At 42.4% G+C, this 17,014-nt stretch overlaps 1 protein-coding gene across 1 annotated transcript in view; it reads right to left on the bottom strand.

Moving 5' to 3' along the window:
• Positions 1 to 224: 224 nt before the first annotated feature.
• The window catches only part of LOC129394601 (leucine-rich repeats and immunoglobulin-like domains protein 2), a 28,633-nt gene continuing 11,843 nt past the window's right edge, over positions 225 to 17,014 (bottom strand). The window contains 6 exon segments of the mRNA XM_063606181.1: positions 225 to 369; positions 5,842 to 6,132; positions 8,927 to 9,076; positions 10,491 to 10,940; positions 12,581 to 12,862; positions 14,787 to 15,107. Of these exon segments, the coding sequence (XP_063462251.1) occupies positions 362 to 369; positions 5,842 to 6,132; positions 8,927 to 9,076; positions 10,491 to 10,940; positions 12,581 to 12,862; positions 14,787 to 15,107 (1,502 nt within the window). The 3' untranslated portion in view covers positions 225 to 361.

The raw sequence follows: 17,014 nt of genomic DNA, 5'->3' as shown, positions 1-17,014 counted from the left end.
AGAAATGTAAAGCAAAATGAGATGGTGTTACATTATTTGTATACTAGCTAGATATAGAACTAAAATATAACTATCCAATTATTTACAAATTAAATAAGAAAAAAAATAAAAGGAGAATTTCTAGTGCTTTTGAGGCTAAGATAATAAAATTAGAAAGTCCTTTTATCCCAGGAAAATCATCTTTAGTCCATTCCTGCTGCTATAGCAAAATAGCTTAGACTGGGTAATTTGTAAATAATAGAAATTTATTTCTCACAGTTCTGAAGGCTGGACCAAGATCAAGGTGCTGGCAGATTCAGTGTCTGGAAGAGCTTGCTCTCTGCTCCCAAGATGGCTCCTTGTTGCCACAGATGCTGTGTCCTCACATGGCTGGAGGGACAGAGGACAAAAGGGACCAGAGCAATCCTTTCAACCTCTTTTTTAAGAGCACTAATCCCATTCATGAGAGTGGAGTGTTCATGCCTTATCACTTCCTAAGACATATTCCTAAAAGGCCCCACCCTGTAGTACTATAACACTCGGTATTAAGTACCAATGTATGAATTTTGAAGGCATACATACATTCAACCATAGCATAATTCAAAAAAGGAGAATGATAAAGGCAGAAAGCTCTTCATTAAGGCATTATTTATAACAGTCTAATATCAGAAACAGCATAACTATGCAATAGTAGAATATTTTAAGTAATCTATGGTCCTACTAATATTATAAAATATTGTACACTCATTAGAATAATAACTATGAACTTTCCCTAAAAACATGGACAAATATTTACTAAGTGAAAGAAGGAGAATATAAACATATACCTAAGCTGTAATCGTAATTATGTAAATAGATATTTAATATATATAGATAATGACTAAAGGGAATTTGGAGAAATTTAAACATTTGTGCTGTAGCAGTGGTTATATGGGTGAATATTTTTCTTCTGAAATCTAACGCAAAAAAATTGTTCTTTTGACAATAAGTATAATTTTTAAAAAAACAAGGAAACTTCTCTTCTCAAGAATATACCCATGTGTGTAAGAAAGAGTTGGTGTTTGGATTAAAAGATGCATTTTTTAAAGAGTAGGGAAAAAATGCAACACATTTTTAATATTGAAGATCCCTGGGTATTCTGAGTAATCTATATAACTTTCTGTATTTTTCAAATGTTTTTACAATGAATGTGCTATAAACTTTTGAAAAAAGTTATTTTAAAAATACATGAACGTATTTTCTAGCATCACTTCTGAGACCCCACAGCCCACCTAGTTAGTGCTATCATTTCTTGAATCCAGTGAGCTGCCTGTAGACAGAGTTCCTCTCCACAACTCGGTAGCCCATAATTTGATTTGAGACAAACCTAAATATAGCCCCAACTTTGGTAGGAAGGATGGGAATCTGACTCTCCCTGCCTTTTCTTCCCCCCCATCAGAGGCAACAGGATATTCTTTTCAAGACAGGTGGCCTGTGAGCCTTGTCTAAGATCAAACTGGACCTTGAAATTTTTCCTGGTAACATTTTGAGCTCTGGAGCAGTGTGGTCCTACCAATAAATCAAGTGTTGGAGGAGTCTAGACTAGGGGCTTTTTAGACAGTTCTGCTAAACCTTCAAATGTTTTGTTATCCTCCCCTCCCCACCCCTACTTTGTACTAGTATGTAGGGGAACCAATCCAAGAGATAACAGACAGATGACAGGTTCCCCCAAGAACACAGACTCCCCACAGTCTCACCAATACCCAGGCATGCCAGGTTCTTCCTGAGTTAAATGCCTAGGAGGCCTGAAAGAATAAATTCATCCTGGAGAAGTCTTGTGGGTCGTAGCTTTAGAAATTCAGGGAACATATCTCTGGGGCCATCCAATGGAGAACACAGCCTGTATCAGAACCTTAGCAGAGACTTTGGGCCTTTTGGGGTCTCAAATTTATCATCTCTGAAACAAGTACAACGAAATTAACATTGCCACATGTGGGCACTATAAAGCCTTTTTCAAATAAAAAAAAGGTCAGTGATAGTGCTAATAATAACAGTGTTTATGTCATTTAATAAAACGGTCTCATTTGAAAGCTAAAAAGGAGCTTCAGGGTGGCAAGCACTCTAATTATAGTACGTCTGCCTTGTTTAAATCTTGATACATAAGTACATGGTACAGGGCCTGAGGCAATGCCATCTCCAAAGAGCCCTTTTCCATGATCTTAAAACAGTCACAAGGGAGTGTCTAGGTCCTGATGGCTACTGTCTTGAGGCTTTTCTAGTGTTCTGGGAGTCAGGAAGCTTCTCCCTCCTTGAAGCTATTGGTAGAGCCCAGTTGCTGGCGAAACTGAAAAACGAGGAGATAGAATACCCTAAAACAGGAGATGTCTGAGATACAGGCAGCTAATAGGGCTGTAAGGTTTTGTTGGGATGCTTCCCTTCCTGATGAAGGGTCCTGTCCCTGGATTAATGGTGAAACTGGCATGTCACATCTCTAGGAAGACAACATCGTGTTCCATGACCACGTAGGGTATACATCTGCATTCAGCCGGGATTGCTCCTAAACCTTCCTAGACTCCATCTCTGGCTCTGGGGTTACCTGTGGGTGGGGCGATGCAGACACACAAGAAAACCTCCTCTACAAATTCTTCCTGTAGTTGGTTGATTGTATTCTAAGACCTTCGTTGGGATGGGCGAGGGACGGGGCTTGGTACGGCGTCCTCTAAGCTCTCTGCCCTCTGCCGTCATCATTCATCTGAGCCAGCGAGAGAGGGGTCGGGGAGACGCGAGGGTGGTTCAGGGGGCATGCAACCTGGGCCGATTCTGCCCCAGCACACTGGTTGTCGGGAGCCCCGCCTCTGCTCGCGGTTGACAGCTCAGCTGGTGCCGAGCAACTCGTGCCAGCCAGTCGTGTCTCAGCCTGGAGAGTGCGCGCACCGCCGCCCGGGCAGCCGCTGGCTCCAGCTCACGAAACAGCCCCGGGCGCCGCGCCGCTCTGAGTCCAGCCTCCTACTGAGAACAGTCCCTCCCTTGTGTGGGTCGCACGGCTAGCCGCAGGTTCGGCCACGTCAAATCCATTTTCTAAAAAAGCAGGGAGCAGAGCTCTCTCTTCGCCGCCGACGCAGAAAGGAGCTGGGGAGGAAAAAGCTGCTGCTTTTTGCGCTGGAGATTCGTGGGCAAGGCTTCTCATTTTCCCAGTTTCAAGGAGACTCGCTTGAACCCGGAAAGCGGAGGTTGCAGTGAGCCGAGACCGTGCCACTGCACTCCAGCCTGGGCGACAGAGCGAGACTCTGTATCTCAAAAAAAAAAAAAAAAAAAAAAAAAAAAAAAGTGAGCCTAACTCAGATACTTGCAGGAATGGTTCTGGCAGGAGTAAATGATCTAATGTGGGACATGAAGTAGTAAATGCAAAATTAATTAATAAGTCTCTGCCCAGATTTCATCCTGAAGAGTTTCATGCGTCCTCACTACCATCTTGAATGTTCCAAGTCCTACTAAAATTAAAATCAAAAGCATGATCCTGTAACCTGTGGGACATAATCTAACGTGGGACATTAGATTATTCACTCCTGCCAGAACCATCCCCGGGAGTATCACAGTATACTTTGCCTTCCTCTGTAAACCTGTAGTTCTCACCTCCTACCCTGTCTTTTTTTTTTTTTTTGAGACGGAGTCTCACCCTGATGTCCAGGCTGGAGTGCAATCACTCAATCTCAGCTCACTGCAAGCTCCGCCTCCTGGGTTCAAGTGATTCTCCTGCCTCAGCCTCCCAAGTAGCTGGGATTACAGGCGCCCACCACCACGCCCAGCTAATTTTTAATTTTTTTAGAAGAGATGGGGTTTCACCATGTTGGCCAGGCTGGTCTCGAACTCCTGACCTCATGATCCACCCGCGTCAGCCTCCCAAAGTGCTGGGATTACAGGCGTGAGCCACCATGCCCAGCATGACCTCCTACCCTATTCCAGTGCTCTTTCATGTCAGGCTGACAGAAGGATGAAAGCTGATGAAAAGCTTGGATGGACAGGAAGACACACATGCTCAGCATTACTCTTCATGATTTAGAAAGAGTTTTGTTTCAAATGCCAAGTGGTTATCAAATGCCTAATCTATACAATATAATGTATATTTCTTTTCCTGGGCCATGTGAGACAGGGGACACAAGCCCAAAACTGCGTTCTCACTTATGACCTTGATCATACCTCATAGAAAAAAACACCCGCCAAGTGAAGCTGAAATTAAATGTTTACCTGCTAGAACAGCAACAAAACAAAACATTTAAAACTCTTCTCAGCCAGGCATGGTGGCTCACGCCTGTAATCCCAGCACTTTGGGAGGCCAAGGCAGGCAGATCACGAGGTCAGCAGTTCGAGACCAGCCTGGACAACATGGTGAAACCCCATCTTATAAAGATACAAAAAATTAGCCGGTTGTGGTGGCACATGCCTGTAATCCCAGCTACTCAGGAGGCTGAGGCAGGAAAATCGCTTGAACCTGGGGAGGCAGAGGTTGCAGTGAGTTGACATCACGCCACTGGACTCCAGCCTGGGCAACAGGGCTAGACTCCATCTCAAATAAAAAAAAAAAAACTTCTCAGTAGGCCGGGCACGGTGGCTCATGCCTGTAATCCCAGCACTTTGGGAGGCCAAGGTGGGTGGCTCACCTGAGGTCGGGAGTTTGAGACCAGCCTGACCAACATGGAGAAACCCCATCTCTACTAAAAATAGAATATCAGCTGGGCATGGTGGCACATGCCTGTAATCCCAGCTACTCAGGAGGCTGAGACAGGAGAATTGCTTGAACCTGGGAGGCGGAGGTCCTGGTGAGCCGAGATGACATCATTGCACTCCAGCTTGGGAAACAAGAGCGAACCTCCATTTCCCAAAAAAAAAAAAAAAAAAAAAAATCTTCTCAGTAAAAACCATCACCAAATTATGCCCAAATTTTATTATTACTATTTTTTGGAGATAGAGTCTCACTCTGTTGCCCAGGCTGGAGTGCAGTGGCACGATCTCAGCTCACTGCAACCTCCATCTCGAGCTTAAGTGATTCTCGTGCCTCAGCTTCCCGAGTAGGTGGGACTACAGGCATGCACCACCATGTTAGGCTAATTTTTGTATTTTTAGTGGAGACAGGGTTTCCCTATGTTGGCCAGGCTGGTCTCAAACTCCTGACCTCAAATGATCCACCTGCTTTGGCCTCCGAAAGTGCTAAGATTACAGGCGTGAGCCACTGTGCCCGGCCCCCCATATTTTATTCTTTTATTTAAATAAAGATCGGAGAAAAATTAATACCCTATATGATACCAGGTGCGGTGGCTCACACCTGTAATCTCAGCACTTTGGGAGGCCAAGGCAGGCAATCGCATGAGGTCAGGAGTTCATGACCAGCCTGGCCAACATGGTTAAACCCCACCTCTACTAAAAATACAAAAATTAGCTGGGTGTGGTGGTGCACGCCTGTAGTCCCAGCTTCTTGGGAGGCTGAGGCATGAGAATTGCTTGAACCAGGGAGGCAGAGGTTGGCATGAGCCAAGATTGCGCCACTACATTCCAACCTGGATGACACAGTGATACTCTGTCTCAAATAAATAAATAAATAGCCTGTATGAAACCTTTTAAAAGCTTTTTGTGTATGGCCTCTGAATTTTCAGTAGTGTGATCCTGTTACCCCCACAAAAGTTGTTTCCATCCTATAGATGAAGACTTCTTTGTAACTCTAGTATGCAGAAATCTCTGGCTATAGTTTATACCATTTAACAATGGCCAGTTACTCCTATATACCCATCTGCTTGCTTCCTGTCAAATGAGAGCACTACCTATATGATAGAAGGAAGAGTCAATTAGACAAAAGTAAAAACAAAATAACAACAAAAATACATCCCTTACCACCGCCCATCTGTGTGGAGGGAAGTTTCTTCTCACTTATCCTCTCATGGTTGGTGGGAAAGGCAGATGGCTCTCTGTTGGCTGACGGTATCAGGCTCTCTAGGGCAGTAGTATCCTGGGGAGGATGTACTAAATATGTCTCTTTAGGCATTTGGACCATGAGGCTGGACAGTGTCTGATCAAGAACGTCCTCCTCAGCAATATAGGTGTATGGACAGTATTCTCGGGTCCTGGAGTAGATGTTGGCATTGTCATAACAATCTGAGCAAATCACCCGGGTACCAGTGCCACCTAATAACAAGAAAAAGAATCTAAATATCTTTCTGTTAAGGAATTATTTTTTGCCAATCATCAGTTTTCTTCAAAAGTTGTCATCATCACTGCTAGCATGTATTGAGCACTTACTTTATAAAGTAGGTGAAGTTTCAAGCCATTTCTGTGAATTGATTCATTAATCCTCACAACATCCCTATGAGGTAGGTATTATTATTATCCCCACTTTACAGATAGGGTAAACTAAAGCACAGAGAAGTTAAGTAACTTAACCAAAGTCATACCGCTGCCGGGTGCGGTGGCTCACGCCTGTAATCCCAGCACTTTGGGAGGCCGAGGCGGGCAGATCACAAGGTAAGGAGATCTAGACCATCCTGGCTAACACGGTGAAACCCCGTCTCTACTAAAAATACAAAAAATTAGCCAAGCGTGGTGGCGTGCGCCGGTAGTCCCAGCTACTCGGGAGGCTGAGGCAGGAAGATGGCGTGAACCCAGGAGGCGGAGCTTGCAGTGAGCCGAGATCACGCCACTGCACTCCAGCCTGGGCGACACAGCGAGATTCTGTCTCCAAAAAAAAAAAAACAAAGTCATACTGCCAGAGTGAGGAGCAGAAACAGCCATTCTGGCTCCAGAGCCCATGCTCTTGAAAACTACACTGAACCATCTCTGTCTATCGTGGATAGACAGATCATGCCCAAATTAAGGGAGCAAGATAAGGCTGGTACTGTGCTACAAGACACATGCTTGGCTTAAGCAAACTAAGTCAGAGAATAAGGAGTTATGATGACTTCACTTCATGAAAAACCATGTTACTTTCATGAGTCAAGAGGTTAAGTAACACCAATTGCTACAAGCATCCCTAGGGAAAGCTTCTGACAATGAGAAGTCCTGCCTGACAAGTACACGGTTGACAGAAGTATAGGTTTAACAATGAACTCCCTGGATTATTATGTGCTTTGAAAACTGAATGATGAAGGAGAGAAGAGAGAGTGAGAAATAAAGAGTGAGTTACTTATTCAAAATCATGCAACAGGCCAGGAGCAGTGGCTCATGCCTGTAAGCCCAGCACTTGGGGAGGCCGAGGCAGGTGGATCACCTGAGGTCCGAAGTTTGAGACCAGCCTGGCCAATATGGTGAAACCCCATCTCTACTAAAAATACAAAATAAGCTGGGCATGGTGACAGATGCCTGTAATCCCAGCTACTCAGGAGGCTGAGGCAGGAGAATCACTTGAACCCGGGAGGCAAAGGTTACAGTGAGCTGAGATGGTGCCATTGCACTCCAGCCTGGGTGACAAGAATGAAACTCTGTCTAAAAAAAACCAAAAAACAAACAAAAAAAATCATGCAACAGAATGTTAGAATTGGAAGACAGTGAAAAGTAATTTAGTTTAACCCAGAAAGCAGTGTTATTTCCCACATACTTCAAAGAACAGACTTTTAAGTATTCTTTTAAAAGTCAGAAATGCCGGCCAGGTGCGGTGGCTCATGCCTGTAATCCCAGCACTTTGGGAGGCTGAGGCAGGCAGATCACAAGGTCAGCAGTTCAAGACCAGCCTGACCAACATGGTGAAACCCCCGTCTCTACTAAAAATACAAAAATTAGCCGGGTATGGTGGCGCGCACCTGTAATCCCAGCTACTTAGGAGGCTGAGGCAGAGGAATCGCTTGAACCTGGGAGGTGGAGGTTGCAGTGAGCTGAGATCGTGCCACTGCACTCCAGCCTGGGTAACAGAATGAGACGCTTTCTCAAAAACAAAAAAAGAGTCAGAACTACTATATTTTTCATGAAAAGCCAAAATCCAATTTATCAATTAGATAAAGTTCTGTTGACACCCAGCCTAAAAAAGTCTCTGAAGAAATGGAATAAATCTTCCATTTGTATAGTATTTGAAGTACCACACAGATTTGCTGAAAAGATCTGTGAGAATCTTGGGGGAAGTGCTTTACAAATTATTGTCTCTTTATTTAAAAATTAGAAAAGTAAAGCTCAGATCTTAAGTAACTAGCTTCATGGTCACAGAGCTGGAAAAAGGAAGAAGTATCAATTAAACCCAATTCTTCTGTCCCTTAATTCATTCAGTTCTGTCACTCCCTATGGGAGCCAGGCTATGAAAAGGGTGGAGGGAGAAGAACTCTGTGTATGGGTACGCATCTCTACGTGTTGGGATGTCAGGTTCATTTAATTAGAGAACTCTTTACATCTCTCTGATGTTCTCCAGTATATGCTGAGAACCATTGCTACCATTTGTTGATTTCTTTTAGAGGTGGGGAGTCTTGCTATGTTGTCCAGGCTAGAGTACAGTGGCTATTCATAGGTGCACTCACAGCACAATACAGCCTCGAACTCCTGGCCTCAAGTAATCCTGCTTCAGCCTCGTGGGTAGATGGGACTACAGGCATGCCACTATGCCTGGCTCCTAGCTACCTTTTAAACTTTACTGAATGTCTACCTGTCAGGAAGAGAAACCGGCCTCCCTTGGATGTGGTCTGAAGGATGCCCACGCCTGAAAAGGGTAAGAAAGAGATACCTGAAAAAAGTTTGCAGAATATCCCTTTCCTATAATTACACAAGTTTGGGAGCCTCTGATGTGTACTCTGATCTCTTGTTTAATGTGTTTCTCCACTCTGTAAGATGATTTTCATATCCTTTTAAGACTTTAGTCAATTTTCATCCTATTTTGCATGTGGCTAAATGCTTTCATTAGGTATCTTACTTTAAAATATTGCTTCAGATTAATGGAGAAACTACACACTGAAAAGTAAACTCAATAGAATAGGCTAAAATTGTAACCATAAACAACAGTCATTACCGTCAGTGCCTTTGTGTATATATCCATTGGCAGGAGGCATAAGTTGCTGATGACTGCCTGCCTCAGAGTTGCTGTAGCCTTCCTGTGGCTCAGACAGCGTTCCTTGGGAAGACAAGTAGCTGGGAATGTCTGCAGGCAGATTGAGCTCCTCTGTAAAAGAGACATTTTTAACTCTCAAAGGTAGGCAGTTGAAGCCAACACTCAGAAGACTATTTTGCAAATGTGTTCCACTTTGATACTATTAGCAAGAAAAACTGTACGTACCTAGGACCGCAACAGCTCTTGGTACTTCCCCTAAAACTATTTCTCACTAGAATTCTTCTCAAAGTTTCACTTTAAAAGTTTCATTGAAAGAAACAAAACCTAAAGGTTGAAATCTTATCTACTGCCACGCTTTCATAATCTATCTGCCTAGATTTCTTTTCTTGCAGGATTCCAGGGTGAGAGGTGTAAAAGACTGACCTCCATGATCCAGTTTGATATTCAAGGGAAAAAAAGAGACTGATCTCAATCACAAGGGCTCCACTCTTCCTTACAGCAAAATTATGATGAAAAGGAGCCTTAGACATTAAAGAGAATGCATCTGTAATGCGTTTTTAGAAGTAAAGTTTGGCCGGGCGTGGTGGCTCACGCTTGTAATCCCAGCCCTCTGGGAGGCCAAGGTGGGTGGATCACAAGGTCAAAAGATTGAGACCATCCTGGTCAACATGGTGAAACCTCGTCTCAACTAAAAATACAAAAATTAGCTGGGCATGGTGGCACACGCCTGTAGTCCCAGCTACTCGGGAGGCTGAGTCAGGAGAATCGCTTGAACCCGGGAAGTGGAAGTTGCATTGAGCCAAGATCATGCCGCTGCACTCCAGCCTGGCAACAGAGCGAGATTCTATCTCAAAAAAAAAAAAAAAGTATTTACAAATTCTTAAAATTGGTCAGACGCAGTGGCTCATGCCTGTAATCCCAGCACTTTGAGAGGCCAAGGTGGACAAACTGCTAGAGCCCAGGAGTTTGAGACCAGCTTGGGCAACATGGCAAAACCCGACTCTACTAAAAATATAAAAACTTAGTCAGGCGCGGTGGCACATGCCTATAGTCCCCGCTTCTCAGAAGGCCGAGATGGGAGAATCACCTGAGCCTGGGAAGTCAACGCTGCAGTGAGCCATGAATGTACCGATACACTCTGACCTGGGCATTACAGTAACACCCTATCTCAAATAAACAAAATTCTTTCCTCAAAGAGGTTCTGTTATGAACCTATTCCTCAAAGAGGTTCTGTTATATCAAAGAAGTTGAACATTTTAACAACAAAAACTCCCTTCTATCACATATCAGGTAATGTATCACAGCTCTTCAGTTTTTTGAGGGGGAAGATGAGGTCTCGCTATGTTGCCCAGGTGGGCCTTGAACTCCTGGGCTCAAGCAGTCCTCCCACCTCATCCTCCTGAGTAGCTGGGAGTACAGGCATGTGCTACTATGACCAGCTCTCAGTTTTTTATATTGTACAATTAATCCTATACTACATTCTTGACTGAAGTACAAGCCATAGGTGTCATGTGGGTACACTTACCTGTGTTTGTGATACTATAGTCTTCATTTTTCCTTCTCATGTGGTAAATAACAATGACCCAGATCAAAGAAGTGCCAACAACACAGCAGACCACAACAATGATGACAATGCCAACTGTGGTCTAGCCATCATCTTCATGCCGAATGCTACTCTGGGAAGAGTCACAATTGGGGGATGAAATGACATTTAGGTAAATGTGGCCACGTTCTGTCCCAAGGGTGTTAGACATAATGCAGGTATATTTCCCAGCATCTTCTAGCCCGGCATCTACAATGATGAGAAGCTGATTGGCTGCAGCAAAGAAATGTCGTTCTGTCACCAGCAAAGGCCCATCATCTTTAGTCCAGTTGAGACGAGGGGCAGGACTCCCTCCAGCTATGCACTGTAACACCGCAGTTTCACCTCGGGTTACTGTCTTATCCTCCAGGTGTCTAATAAATGAGGGTGTCTCTAATAGGAAAACATTTTTTAAAAAAAATGAAAAGTTAGGCAATTTTATTCCCTAATTCCTACTGAATTAGACCAATGGGGGTATAATAAAATGAGTAATTTTATATACTCATGGGAGGATTAGAAGTTAATGTTTCAGAACAAAATCCTGAAAAAAGCCTCAATCTTTTCTCGATAATTCCAGCTTAGGCAAGCTATCCTAAGAAAGAAGTTCAGGGCAGCTGCAATAGCTGGAGGGGGTGAGCAGGGGTGACCCATTAAAAAAGATTAAAAATAACTTAAAAAAAAAAAGAAATTCAAAGATTTATACGCAAAGATGTTTACTACAAAATGTGTAACTTTAAAGAATAAAGGAAAATATTTTTAAATCTAGCAGAAAAATGATTAAGTAAATTATAGTCACATGATCTTTTACAAAGACTTTAATAACAAGGCAACTTGTGGTACAATATTAAATGAAAAAAATGTAGGTATATTTGACTACATAAAAGTGAGAGGGGAAAGTCTAGAATATGCTAAAATCCTTAAGTATTTGAGTGACTTTCCTCCCCTTTTCCTAATTTTCTGTATATCTTAACATTTTAAAACAATAAATGACTTATTTTTCTAAGGCTGAGGCAGGCGGATCATGAGGTCAGGAGTTCGAGACCAGCCTGACCAACATGGTGAAACCCCGTCTCTAAAAAAAATACAAAAATTAGCTGGGCGCAGTGGTACAAGCCTGTAGTACCACCTACTCAGGAGGCTGAGGCAGGAGAATCACTTGAACCCGGGAAGTGGAGGTTGCTCTGAGCCGAGATTGTGCCACTGCATTCCAGCCTGGGCAACAGAATGAGACTCTGTCTCAAAATAAATAAATAAATAAATAAATAAATGACTTCTTATTTTTCTGGTTATACAAGTAAACAATACAAACCAACAAACTTAAAAAAATAATAATAATAACTGACATCTAGGAAAATAGAGAACTGGAAAGTAGAATTTACCCTGGATTTCAGTTCCATGAAGAAAAGTATTGTAATAAGGAAGAAAAAACAAAACAAACAAACAACAACAACAAAAAAAACCCAGGCTAGCAGGGGAAAATTTTTAGGAAAAAAAGGCATTTTACCAGAAATAGGGTTAAGAAGAACACACTGAAAAGGAAAGCAGAAACTCTAACCAGAAAACACATCTTTTTTTTTTTTTTGTATTAAATTTTTTTTGAAAATGAACTAGGAGCAAACAGTTAAATAATCTTAGGTTCCTATCAAGCAATAAGTGAAGCAGCATCAAATGGCTGGGATACTCCTAAAAGAACAGTGGAACTCTCAATGCAAACTCACTGAATAGTAAACACACCTACATGAAACAGAAACCTTACAGAGAGGGACTTAAAAAGATAAGCTGATAAAGGAATTTGAACTTTCAATTATTGTGACAAGGATGCCTACCTAATTTTGCCCTATGTATTTTCCCACATTTCAGTTATCTGACCCACTAATTCCTAGACTGACATAACCTTGCATAAAACTGTGAAATAAGATAAAGATCTGAGACTCACAGAGGTAATCTCAAACTTATTTTTCTTGCTCATTAAGACCAAGAGTAGCTCCCAAAGACTCCAACAAAAGCAGGGACCCACGGAGCAGTAAACGTACCTAACACTGTTAGGGAAGCATTTGCTGAGAGACCTCCTGCTGTATTTTGTGCCATGCAGCTATAGATTCCCATATCTTCTATTTTCACATTGGCAATAAAGAAGACGTCATCCTCGGGCATGACGTGCATGCGTCTTTCTCGAGCCGCAGGAAAGTCAGTACCACCATCTTTCTGCCAGGAAATCTGAGGTGCAGGGTGTCCCTCTGCAGCACATTCTAATCTGGCCATGGCACCAGTGCGAATAGTCAGATCCATTGGCGTTTTCAGAAAAGATGGCATCTCTGTTTCCAGAAAAATCACCAAGAAAAAGTGGGCAAGGGAACAAAGACACATATATGCATACAAATAGGCATGAAAGAATCTAGTAGGCAAGACACCCCCTAATGTTCCATTTCTTTGTGAAGACAGGCTCTCTGATTGAGAGTGAATATAGTTTTATAAATTTAAAAAAACAAAAACAAACTTTAGAGATAGGGTCTTGCTCTGCTGTCCAGGCGGGAGTACACTGGCGCAATCATAGCTCACTGCAGCTTCAAATTCCTGGCCTCAAGCTATCCTCCCACCTTGGCCTCCCAAAGTGCTGGGACTACAAGCCTGAGCCACAGCACCCAGCCAAGAGTGAATATGGTTTTGAGAACACCTTTTCTTCCAGGACCTCAGAGTATTTGGAGCACACTGATGACTCTGTCTTCTAGGATGCATGATACACTTAATCATCAGCTGGAACTAGGGAAAGCAGAAGGCCACAAACCTTCTTTGAACTTCGTATTTTAGAACCTGGTATTTACTATGACTCTCTCACTTATGAAGCTAAATGATGCTTCCCTGGGAGGCTGAGGCAGGAGAATCACTTGAAACTAGGAGGCGAAGGTTGCAGTGAGCTGAGATCACACCACTGCACTCCAGCCTGCATGACAGAGTGAGAGTCCATCTCAAAAATGTTCCCAAACCAACATCTACAAAGCTATCAAGGAAACTGCATGCTAAAAAAAACTTATGCCTTCAAAAGTATCATTAAAAAACACAGAAGTGAAACATAAGTAATCTTTTGGTTGTACAAACCCTAAAATGTTGTAGTTATTCAATTTAATAGGCAATAGATAAATCAAGCTGTTTTTAAGAAGCTTTTGCAGGAAAGAAGAGTATTCATTTTTAAAATGATCCTGTGTGGAGTGGAAAACCAAACACCATATGTTCTCACTTATAAATGGGAGCTAAGTATGAGTACACAAAGGCATACAGAGTGGTATCATGGACGTTAGAGATTCAGAATGGAGAGGGTGAGCGGGGGCTAGGGATAAAAAACTACACATTAGATACTATGTACACTACTCAGTGATGGGTGCACTAAATTCTCAGAATGCACCACTATAATTCATCCATGGGAAAAAAACTCACTTGTACCCCAAAAGGTACTGAAATAAGGCTGGGTGCAGTGGTTCATGCCTGTAATCCGAATACTTTGGGAGGCCAAGGCAGGCGGATCACTTGCGCTCAGGAGTCTGAGACCAACCTGGCCAAAATGGTGAAACTTTGTCTCTACTAAAAATACAAAAATTAGATGGGCCTGGTGGCGCACATCTGTAATTCCAGCTACTCGAATTACAGGAGACAGGAGAATCACTTGAACCTGGGAGGCGGAATTTGCAGTGAGCCGAGATCATGCCACTGCATTCCATCCTGGGCGACAGAGCGAGACTCCATCTCAAAACAAAAAACAAGAGAAATTAAAATAAATAAATAAAAATACACACACACACACACACACACACACACAAATGATCCTGTGTAACTACATTTAGACAATGATAATGACCATTAGACCCAAAAATGTCCTAAATATTCCCAGTTATTAGAAGGCCCATCAGGAATAAATTTCATAGTTATCAAGAGAGATTTATGGTTCTGGAATGAAAACTGAGAATTTCATAAGAATGTCTTCAAAAGCATAAACAGCAGTGAAAGTAGCACATCTCCTAGGGCCACAGCACTTACCCTTCAACCAAAGACCAATTAGAGACCATAAGTGGGCAGATTGACTAATCCAAAAATCCCACCCACTTGATAAGTTATCACAACTCAAAAGACAGTAACAGTAAGAGTCCTACTTAAATGTCAGATTTAGTCTAATTCTCTCAAGTGATTCAAAACTGAACATGAAAAATCCTTCTAAACTAAAAAAAATCAAGGAGCATAATTCCTTACCATTTACAGTCAGTTTGGCTTTCTGAGAATAATTAGAACCAAAGTGATTAGTAACAATACACTGATATTTTCCTTCATCTGTGAAATTCACATTGAAAAGATGTAAGATACTAGTATATTCCAGAGCTTCTCCAGCTTGCTGCCAATAACGAACAAAATTCTCAGTATCCACGTCATACAGGATTTCACTGTCTTTGCGCCACACAGTGGACATGGGTGAATCACTGCTGCTCACTGCAGTGCACGTCAGAGTCACATTCATGCCTCTTAGAGCAATTATGGTTTCAGGATGTGTCCTTATCTGTGGCTTGAGAAAATCATCTAAGGGGAAAAAAATGCATCCGTAGCCAAGTCAGTTATTTATTTTTGCTTTAGATTCAATTTTAAAACAAATACTATAAAATTGTGTGTTCTGTTTACAAAGTGGCATATTAAAGTTGAAAGAGACTACAGAGCTACAGTCCAATTCCCTTGTTTAAAGATGGGGGAAATGAGGCCCAGAAAATTCAAATGACTTGCTCAAAGACATGTCAGTCAGTGGCAGAGCCTGGACTGGAACTCAGGTTTCCTGACTTCAGGATCCAGCACTTTTCTACTAGCCCTTACTGTCACCTGTGTGCTCAGAATATATTTCTCAAGCATTATCAGTTATTGGGGAAAAACAGAAACCTTATATTAGGATTTCAAGACAAGTTCTACTTCTATTACCCCTTGTATATATGTATGTGATAGATAAACATGTATATGGCCAGGCGTGGTGGCTCACACCTGTAATCCTAGCACTTTCGGAGGTCGAAGTGGGTGGATCAACTCAGGTCAGGAGTTCGAGACCAGCCTGACCAACACGGCGAAACCCCGTCACTTCTAAAAACACAAAAATTACCCAGGCGAGGTGGCGGCCGCCTGTAATCCCAGCTACTTGAGAAGCTGAGGAATGAGAATCACTTGAACCCGGGGGGTAGAGGTGGCTAGTGAGCCGAGATCACGCCACTTCACTCCAGCCTGGGCAAAAGAGCGAGACTCTGTCTCAAAAAATATATGTATATATATAACCATTATCCTTTCTGAGCCAATATAAAATGGGGGGATTATGAATGATTTATATTTCACAGAGAATACCTAATAAAACAAATTATTTGAAAGCATTTTGTATGTGCACAGGTTTCACCTGAAGTAGTGAAAAATCCAAATAGGTCAAATGTCCAGCTGAAGATTGGCTTAGGACTGGCTAATAAAATATGGATTCATAATTAATAATGTTATTGGACTGATTGAGAGAAGCAGGTATATAAATTCTTAACCAGTATCTCCACTGGATAACATTTCATTGTGCCATAAAAGCAGTTAAGTGGAAGGGGAGGAAGAAATATATGGTATGTCTATATTTAAAACTAAGTAAAAAGGGAATGTGTGGCAATGTCAGCAGAATTTAACCTTTACTAGATTCTGTTTTCTTCTTTAAACTTTGTAAAAAACAATGGATGTATTTTGTGAGCCCGAACTTCCAAGTGTGTGTTCCGTTCCAACCATCTTTAAGTACATTGTGAAAACAGATTTGGCAATATATAGGTACTCAAATGATCAGAGATACTAGGGATATCCAACATAGATACACTGATCTAAAAGTTCTCCTATGTAAAGCTAAGAATCAGTCATTCCACTTTAAAGAAAAAAAAATTGTTTTTTTGAGACAGAGTCTCACTCTGTTGCCCAGACTGGAATGCAGTGGCACAATCTTGCCTCACTGCAACCTCCAACTCTCGGTTCAAGCGATTCTCCCGCCTCAGCCTCCAGAGAAGCTGGGATTACAGGCGTGTGCCACCACGCCCAGCTAATTTTTGTATTTTTAGTAGAGTCAGGGTTTCGCCATGCTGGCCAGGCTGGTCTCGAACTCCAGACCCCAGATGACCCACCTGCCTCAGCCTCCCAAAGTGCTGGGATTACAGGTGTGAGCCACAGTGCCCGGCCTAAAGGACATTTAAGTGTAAAGGAAAATTTTCCAAATTGAGAAAGAATAATATAGAAGTATACTTGAAATTGTCTGGGCACGGTGGCTCACACCTGTAATCCCAGCACTTTGGGAGGCAGAGGCAGGCAGATCACCTGAGGTCAGGAGTTCAAGACCAGCCTGGCCAACATGGCAAAACCCCGTCTCTACTAAACATACAAAAATTAGCCAGGTATGGTGGCACACGCCTGTAATCCCAGCTACTCAGGAGGCTGAGACA

The sequence above is a fragment of the Pan paniscus genome, chromosome 1, assembly GCF_029289425.2.
Source record: "Pan paniscus chromosome 1, NHGRI_mPanPan1-v2.0_pri, whole genome shotgun sequence".
NCBI classification, from domain to species: domain Eukaryota; kingdom Metazoa; phylum Chordata; class Mammalia; order Primates; family Hominidae; genus Pan; species Pan paniscus.
The sequence above is the reverse complement of the archived record's forward strand: the minus strand, read 5'-3'. Positions and strand labels throughout refer to the sequence as shown.